The sequence below is a fragment of the Leopardus geoffroyi genome, chromosome X, assembly GCF_018350155.1.
Source record: "Leopardus geoffroyi isolate Oge1 chromosome X, O.geoffroyi_Oge1_pat1.0, whole genome shotgun sequence".
Classification (NCBI taxonomy): domain Eukaryota; kingdom Metazoa; phylum Chordata; class Mammalia; order Carnivora; family Felidae; genus Leopardus; species Leopardus geoffroyi.
In genome coordinates this window covers 51,563,830-51,572,700 of record NC_059343.1, presented here as the reverse complement: position 1 = coordinate 51,572,700, position 8,871 = coordinate 51,563,830, and the positions used below count along the sequence as shown (strand labels likewise).

The window sequence follows — 8,871 nt, the reverse complement described above, 5'->3', positions numbered from 1 at the left end:
ATTTTTGAGAGAGAGAGACAGAGCACAAGCAGGCTCCAGGCTCTGAACTGTCATCACAGAGCCCAACTTGGAGCTTGAACTCATGAACCACGAGATCATGACCTGAGCCAAAGCTCAACCAACTGTGCCACCCAGGTGCCCCGAGATAAAATGATACTCTTAAGAGCTGAGCTTTTGACAAAGTTTCCAGGGCTGAACATATCTGATGCCTTAGGTGTGAGAAAAGTTGTGGGCATTTTCTTTAGACAGAGCTGGGATTACTGGATTGCAGAGGCCTTTATAAATGAGCAAGTTTTTCTCAAACTTATTAAACTTTACTGCTTTACTGATACATGTTCCAGTATGGAGGTCTCTGCTTCCAACTGTCCTCCTCACTCTTGGGAGTGAGGGCAGGGTGGGGTGAGGGGAGAGCAATATGTTGCTGAACCTTCAAAAGTGGAAACAGGAAATTCAGAGAGGCTAAGTTAGGAAGAGAAAGGAAAGAGTCCTTGGCCTATAGGGAGATGTGCTAGATGAGCCTGGCCTTCTCAGGCTCCTTGGTGGTTAGGTGAGAACATTCACAGTGCAGGGACCTGGTTGTGTTGCCTGTTTCAATGGTGGGGAGGGGTAAGCGGAGACATGCTAGAAGCCTGAGCCCTGGCCTCACCAAGCACCTGTCTATCTGTGAGTCAGACCTTCCAGGACTTCCCCACAGATGGCACCCCTCCTCTTGCTTGGATTGCTCCCAGAAAGGGTAAAATAAAACAGCCCTTGGAAGGGGGGTGGAGGTGGAGGGTAGCCTAAAATTAGCCCATGGCCCTGATGCCTAGCCTTTAGGCAGTGTTGTTAAAAGTAGAAACCAAGGGACCTTGCCTGCTTAGGCTCCGGGGCAAATAGGGGCTCCCTGCAGAGGGGCCACCAGGGCCCTTTTCTTCACAAGAGGGGCAGCAGTGGCAGCGACCCGTGGCAGCGTGGCCTCAAGCAGAAGCCCAGTGAGTATCTGGAGTCTAGAACCCAATTATGAAGCCAGGGAGGAACGAACCCTTAGGATTGCAGGCCCATGGACCCGTAACCACCACCCTCCATAGGGTTTTCCCACTGGATCTTGTTTCTGGGGGTGCTTGGGAGGTTAGTAGAGAAATCTGCCCACAGAGGGAAGGAGGGTTATGATGATGGCTTCCTGCTGTCTGTGTCCCAAGAAAGTATGTGTACCTAGGCTCTGGGGTCCAAATGGACCCACTTCTTGAGGGAAATTGCAGCTATACAAAACAGAGAAGATAATGATTTGTCTTTGTGTCCCTGTGTGTTGTCTTTGTTGGGGGTTGCATCTGGGTGGGCTCAAGAGCAGAAAGGCAGAGCTCCTCAGGTTGTGGGGAGGAAGATGAAGCTTAAAAATAGTCTAGTAATGCCTAGAGAACTGTTCTAGGGCCCACCAAAACCAGCCACTCCCCTGTAGGAGTTATTAACTTGTATTCATAGACCCACAAAAGAGCCTTAGAATTCAAAGGGTCATAAAACATGGATGGAGCAAAGAATTACCTTTTTTCACCCCTAATCTCTAACTGAAACTTACCATTTCTTTTCAAGGATGAATGCAGACAGCAAATGTCAGTAGTATTACCAGTTACTATAATTTGGTCACCAGAAAAAAAATCAGACATTTCATATCATATTACAGTTGTGGAAGAGATCTAAAATGTCATTTATGTTCATCATCACTTAGAAATTATTAATAGATATTTGTATTTAATGGGTTAATAAAGAACATTTATTACTATATCAAGCAGTTTTAAAAAAATAGCTGTACTTCAATATAATTAGTTTCCTTTAATCTTATGTATTTTATTTTATGTATTAAAAACCATTCTGAGAGGGGACAAGAGACTTAACCAGAATGCCATAGGGGTCAATGTCACAAAAAAGGTTTAAAACCCCTGCACTTTGAGGATCAGGAAAGGGATTCTTGCATAGAATGGTCATGTAATGACTCTTAGCTTAATAAGAGCTAGGTGAAGTTAGACAATAGATTAATTAGATTTTCTTATCCTGTCTAATAAGGCACAATCCACCAAATCCCTAAGCCAGCTGGGGTCCATGACTTGATCTCTCTATGGAGGCTCATTAGATGGGCCCTGCTATAGGCTCCTGGTATGACCTTGATGAGAGCCTCAGCATTTCCCTCTATACTCCTTTCCCTCTTCATCTCCCTGGAACCAGTCTCCCCTTCCCCCACCAAAGGGTAAATGAATCCCTATTTGCTATCAAAAGAAATGATCCGTAAAAGAAACCTTCCATTACTGAAGTCCCTGGAATTCAGCATGACCCTCAAAGCTGAGGATTTGGGGAGCTGCAATGTGACTGCTTAAGGCAAGGGAAAGGGGCACGTGTTTGCTTTTCAAGTTGCAATAGAAAGAACAGGACGGGCAATAGGGAAACATGGATTCTATTTCTGGCTCTGCTGTTACCTTGATGTAAGGCATGTAGCAAATCCCTTGCCCTCTCAGACCTCAGTGTTTTTCATCCACAAAATGGGGATGATATTACCTACTCCACTATGTGAAATTGCTTTGAAAAGCCCAAGATTATAGGTGTGTTCTGGGTTCCTGCTAATGGGACAACGGGTAATAACACCCATATGACCTTAGAAAAAATGTCCTGCTCTCCTCTGAGCCTTGGGTTTTCTATCTCTAAACTAAGGGAATTAAATTAAATTATTTATTTGGTGCATTCCAGATCTGAGGTTATAGGACTTTAAATAAGGAGCAATAGTAGAAATTGGAGACCTAGGTAATAATAATCACTTGGTACTACAGTTGCTGAGTTACTGACTACTACATTCAGGTGCTATCCTAAACAATTAACTCATTTACTTATTAATTTAAATATTAACTCATGTAATCCTAACAATAACCCTCTGAAGCAGGTACTACTATCATCCTCTCTTTACAGATAAAGAAATAGGCACAGAGAGTAATCTGCAGTGATCTGCTCTAGGTCACACAGCTACTAAGTGGTGGAGCTTGAATTGAAGCAGAATTCCAGACCATGTTTTACTACTACTTTACATGGTCTGTCTTTCTGCAGTGAGTGAAAAACAGACCCATTTCAAAGAGTTACGATACAGTGTCCTGACTGCTATAGTTATATAAGACCACAAATTCTGGAGAAACTAACCCATCAGAAGGAACTACATGTGACAGAAAGAAGCATGACGTTTACAGAGAGACATCATTTCTCTTCCCTTATTGCTGGGTCTTGGGGTATAAGAAGAGTAGCAGGAAATGAGCCTGGAGATGTTGGCCAAAATTTGCTCATAAAGAATCTGTGAGCCAGTCCAAAGTATCTGGGCTATACTCTGAAAGAAAGGGGAGCCATTAAGGGATTTAAAACGGGATTGGCACAGACCAGATTTGTATTTTTAAACAATTGCTTTATAATGTGAAGAAAAAGGGGAAACTAGCTAGGAAACTATTACAACAGTTGACACAAAAAAATGATTTACCTAGCTTATGTAAAGCACTGGCAATGGGGATAAGTCAGAGGGAGGTGGCCTGTAGAGGCCTCTAGGAAGTAAAATCCATAGGACTTGATGAGCAATTGGATGCAAGTGGGACAAAGAGATAAGCGGACTGAGATGAGTCTTGGGTTTTTGGTTTGGTTTACCAGGTGGATAGTGAGAAACAGATATGGATTAACTTTGCTGATGGTAGTGATGGTAGTGGTAGTGTGATACTGCTGACTTTGAAGGACCTGAAGAAATTCAGTGAATATATACTTTTTTTGCTGAAAAGAGAGCTAGCTAGGGGGCTTGGAGTGATAAACTTGAAAGCATCAGAATTACAGTGAGAGCTGCATCTCTGGGAATGGAAAGAAGATTAAGGAGAGAACAAAGGGGAGTATAACTATTTCAGGGTAGAACATAGGGGAGAAAAATCAGGAGAGGGTGATGGTCAGGAAGCCAATGGAGGAGTATGTAGGAGAAAGTGGCCAGTGGGGACAGATGTACCAGAAAGGTCACAGAAGGAAAGATAAGAGAAGGAGCCAGCAAATTTAACCACAATGGTGACTGTTTAAAGAACTATTTTATTGTGTGGTTGAAGAAGGGTGGAGCCAGATTGCAGGGATTGAAGAAATGAATGAGAGAGAAGTAGATGGTAGAAAGCTCTTTGGTATATTTGGTGAAAAAGAGAGAGATGAAGAGAAAGCTAGCTAGAGTAAGACAAAGAACCATAGAAGTGTTTTGTTTCCTAAGATGGTTGAGGGGAAGGAGCCAGTCAGGAGGTTGAAGGGGCAGAGAGAGGAAGTTCCTTTAAGACCTACTATATTGCAGCTCCATGAGGCAGGGATTATCATTTCTGTCTTATAGATGAGGAAACTTAGTCCCAAAGAAGAGAAGAGACTTGCCCATGTCTTCTCAGCTAGTAACTTGGGGTGCTGAGTTGCCAACTTAGGTCTACCTGATTTCTAAAATCCTCTACTTATTGCACACCTCAAAGGAGTAAAAAGACCATATATGGAGTTGATGTTAGTGGGTGAGGAGGGGCCTAAAGCTTAGAGAGACCCCACCCACCCACCTCACAATTTTTTTTTTCTATGAGGTATGTACCTGGGGTCCCAGGCTCACAAAGAGGGATGGAGGTATACAGTGAATAAAAGGAGGTGTATGGCCCTTAGACCATGGCTGCAGGGTATGGGAGAGAAGGAAGACTTGAGCTCTGAAAACCTACCAGCTTACCCTGATGACATTACAAACTAAGGTGGGTGACTTTGGCTTTTGAGCACTAGGAACAAGACGGGTAAGGTCAAGGGGTTAAGTCAGTCACTGCGCCATGGGTAATTTTATAAGGCCTGGGGATAATGGTGAGAGAAGAGTTGAGGATTGAGACAAGGCTCTAAACTGGGTGTGTCAGAGAGGATGGGAAAAGGTTTGACCTAAAGGGATGGGAGTCCATAGGTTCCAAGGAGGTGCTTGGAATCAAAGTGATTTCTGTATTGAAGTAGTCCTGGAGGATAAACCAGTTGTCCACCAAAGAGGACGATTTGCCCTGGAAATGACTATTTTCTGCCATCTCTTTGACTTCATTTTACTTGAAGTCTATTCTTTGTAATGACATCTATTTATTTAATTAGTAAATTTCATTCAACATCTATTTCCTGTGTAACTCTGTTGCCTGAAGCATGGGACCTAAGTCTGAGTGGAGGTCACATATGAAGGACTATGAGGAGGTTGAATTTCATCTAAAAGGCTGACAGGTGGCACTGAAGGCCTGCCCCATCAAACTGATGTCAGAATGCTCAGGGATGACAACTTGACACCACACACACACACACAAAAACCATTCTGTTGGCCTAGCAACTGCCAGACTAGAGTCATTTCATTAGTCCACACTTTCTGAACTAAGGAAGGTGCCTCTACCAAGTCACCAGTAATGATGTAGACCCTACTGGGAATGGAGGGATACAGATGGATACAGCGTTCCTTACCCTAGAGTTTACATACTGAAGCACAGATACGTGCAAATGTAGTGTGAAAGTTCATAGATAAAGTCTAGTGTGATCCTTTGGAATCCCTGAGCATGGGGAGGAGGAGATTAGGGAAGGCTTCCCAGAAGTAGGAGTTTGAATGTCAAGTAGAACAGCATATGCAAAGGCACCAAGCTGTGAAATGGCCTTATGTGTTTGGGAAGCCATCTCTGAGCCCTAACATAAGATGAAGTAGGAATTAAAAGCAGGGGGCACATGAGTGAAGAGCCTGATGGTGAAGGGTGGAGGGGGTAAGGTTTGGCATCCAGGCTTTTTGGTGTGGGCCCTCATTCTCTCTCCAATATTTGTCACCCACAGATCTGGCATATCCTTGTGCTCATAATGAGAATAGTTCTGCTGCAATCAATCAAGATGAACCTCATGGACATCACCAAGATTTTCTCCCTCCTGCAGCACGACAAGGAGGAGGAGGACACCGACACAGGGGAGAAGCAGGCTCTCAATCAAGCAGTGTATGACAACGACTCCTATACCTTGGACCAGCTTTTGTGCCAGGAGCGTTACAAACGTTTCATCAACAGTAGAAGTGGCTGGGGTGTTCCTGGGACACCCTTGCGGTTGGCTGCTTCTTATGGCCACCTCAGTTGTTTGCAGGTCCTCCTGGCACATGGTGCTGATGTTGACAGCTTGGATGTCAAGGCACAGACACCACTTTTTACTGCTGTCAGTCATGGCCATCTGGACTGTGTGCGTGTGCTTTTAGAAGCTGGTGCCTGTCCTGGTGGTAGTATCTACAACAACTGTTCTCCCGTGCTCACAGCTGCCCGTGATGGTGCTGCTGCCATCCTTCAGGAACTCTTAGGCCATGGTGCAGAGGCCAATGTCAAGGCTAAACTACCAGTCTGGGCATCAAACATAGCTTCATGTTCTGGCCCCCTCTATTTGGCTGCAGTCTATGGGCATCTTGACTGTTTCCGCCTGCTTTTGCTACATGGGGCAGACCCCAACTACAACTGTACTGACCAGCACCTATTGGCTCGTGTCCCACGGCCCCACACCCTCCTTGAAATCTGCCTCCACCATAATTGTGAGCCAGAGTACATCCAGCTACTAATTGATTTTGGTGCTAACATCTACCTTCCATGTCTCTCCCTGGACGTGAACTTGCAAGATAATAAAGGCACTGCATTGCTGCTACAGGCCCGAGGTAAGTGTCCAGCAACTTAGCTCTATAGACCTTCTGGCTTGGAGGTCCAAGGGCCACAAATCACTCCCCAAGCTAATCCTTGTGGGATGAATTGGAGAAAATACCATCTTCTCCCTCTCCTGAGACCCCAGTGGAGAAGTTATAGATTCCTTATTAGAGAAAAGATTACTAAGATAAGGTGGGGGATATCACTAGTAGAATTTCTAGCTTTGGCCCTGCCAATGACTGTTTTGTGGCCTTGAGCATGCCTTCTGTAGACTTCAGTGTGTTCCTATTGGCACCATGCATTGAGGACAGGGCAGGGGGGGGGGGTATTTCTTAGAAGGAAGAAAGCAATTAGGGCTGCAGGATCCAGGGCAGGGTGGATGCAGTCTTGGGTGGGAGAATTACACTGATAAATCCTTCTTATGACCTATTTCTCCTTGCTGTAGCCACTCCACGGTCATTACTGTCACAGGCCCGTTTAGTTATCCGCAGAGCCCTGCACCAGGCCAGCCAGCCACAAGCCATTGACCAGCTGGATCTTCCCCCTGTGTTGATTAGCTACCTCAAACACCAACTGTAATCTTGCAGCCTTAACAGAAACCCACAATACCTACAAAAACCACCTGGGGACCCAGGTAGCTGAAGGGCACTACAGCTCCACCCATTCACCTGGAGCTGCTCCATATCCTCCACAATAAGATACTCATCAAAATAAATCCTGGTGGCTGCTCTCCTGTATTATCCTCCACAATAAAATCCTCATCAAAATAAATCCTGGTGGATGTTATGTCTGCTATATGTGTGTGGGGGGGTGGGAGTTTACTGGGGGAAGGGGTCTGGTTGGCCAAAGGGAAGGATAGTAATTATCTGGCATTTGACAGGCATAGGAGTCCTGGCCACTGACAGGGGGGAAAAATAATCCAATGGCTCACACCTCCTCCAAGATCTCAAAGAAAATTTAGAGCTGTATTGTTCTTAGAAGCAAGGTCAAAGAATTCAAGTGGTTGATTGGAATAGTAGCATCAGTTTGCTCAGCCTTGTACCTCCCTTCACTTTCCTGTTTTCTATAAGGCACCCTCTCTGGAGCTGTAACCCAATCTCCTATTACTCTGAGTCAAGTAACTAGGGATCTTCCCATTAATCCACCTTGAATCATAGACTGCATTCCCACTAGTCCAGTTTATATTCAAGATCTAATTGGGAAATCAAACTACCAAATATTTATGGCATAGAATTTAATGCAGAAAAAAATTGGTTATATAGATGATAGGTTGAGATGCCAAGAAGGACGGGAAGGTAACCTAGAGATTAGTGACAGCAGGATACTAACACCACCCCTAGGCTGGAGGAGTGAGGGAGGAGGTATGTCCAAAGTTCAGGGACAAGGGTCACTTGATGGAAGTGGAATCACAGGCTTGTCCAGGGGTGCTAAAAGGGAGGCACTGTTCAAACGACAAGAAAAGAAGAAATATCCTTTCTTTTTCCTTATTGGTGCCCTTCAGTCTGCCTCCAATGTCTCTCATTGAGGGAAATTAGAAGTCAACTAATATCAGATCCTGGGAAACAGGGGCCAGACCTCCTGCTGCATAGGGCAGAGCAGGGAAAGGTGCATAATGGAGGGGCAGTGGGAGAAAGTGGTGTTATCTAATCCAGGAGCTAGTATCACATAACAGAATTGGAAGTATATTCACATTGGGAGCCATAAAAGAGACACAGCAGAGACACCACTGGAAGCACAAAAGGCAGAGGCTAAGTACCATGGTTTCTCTATTTTTTTCTAATCTTTCACCAGTGCTTCCCATTGGTTGAATCCAGCCAGATGATTGATGAGGGAGCCTGGGAAATGCATCCTACACCCTCTATGATATGGAGAAGGGCAGGGTAAGGAGGCAAACATGCCCTGGACCAGCACAGATAACCACCCAAATTCAGATCTAGGCAACTTTATTTTGCTAAAATCTTCTACAGTACCTTCTTGTGTTTCTCCTGCACAACTGTGGGTGGGGATGTGGACAAATAGTGAAAGAGACACAAGTTGAAGGAGTGGAGGAGGAGAGCTCAGATAATCTTTAGATATTTAGAGCTTTTCCTGCGAGCTGCCTTGACAGTTCCTCTATATCATGATCTCCTATTATGAGGAAAAGGGGGCAGGGAATAAGGCCTTGAGCTGTCTTGCCTCTCTCCTCCTTACCTGCTCACTCTCCCTAGCTCCTAGT

At 44.9% G+C, this 8,871-nt stretch overlaps 1 protein-coding gene across 2 annotated transcripts; it reads left to right on the top strand.

The window, feature by feature from the left end:
• The first annotated feature begins 830 nt into the window (after positions 1 to 830).
• Positions 831 to 7,442, top strand: ASB12 (ankyrin repeat and SOCS box containing 12). Of its 2 annotated transcripts, XM_045471038.1 has the most exons (4): positions 831 to 971; positions 4,578 to 4,736; positions 5,821 to 6,670; positions 7,102 to 7,442. In XM_045471038.1, the coding sequence occupies exons 2-4, from the start codon at positions 4,719 to 4,721 to the stop codon at positions 7,233 to 7,235; spliced, it is 1,002 nt and encodes a 333-aa protein (XP_045326994.1). In that variant the 5' UTR covers positions 831 to 971; positions 4,578 to 4,718; the 3' UTR covers positions 7,236 to 7,442. The 2 variants fall into 2 exon arrangements, with proteins under 2 accessions (XP_045326994.1, XP_045326995.1); XM_045471039.1 differs by lacking the exon at positions 4,578 to 4,736.
• The last annotated feature ends 1,429 nt before the right edge of the window (positions 7,443 to 8,871 follow it).

Coding starts and splice junctions, on each gene's coding strand:
- ASB12 (XM_045471038.1), top strand. Junction 6,671..7,101: donor ATTGCTGCTACAGGCCCGAG/GTAAGTGTCCAG, acceptor TCCTTGCTGTAG/CCACTCCACGGTCATTACTG.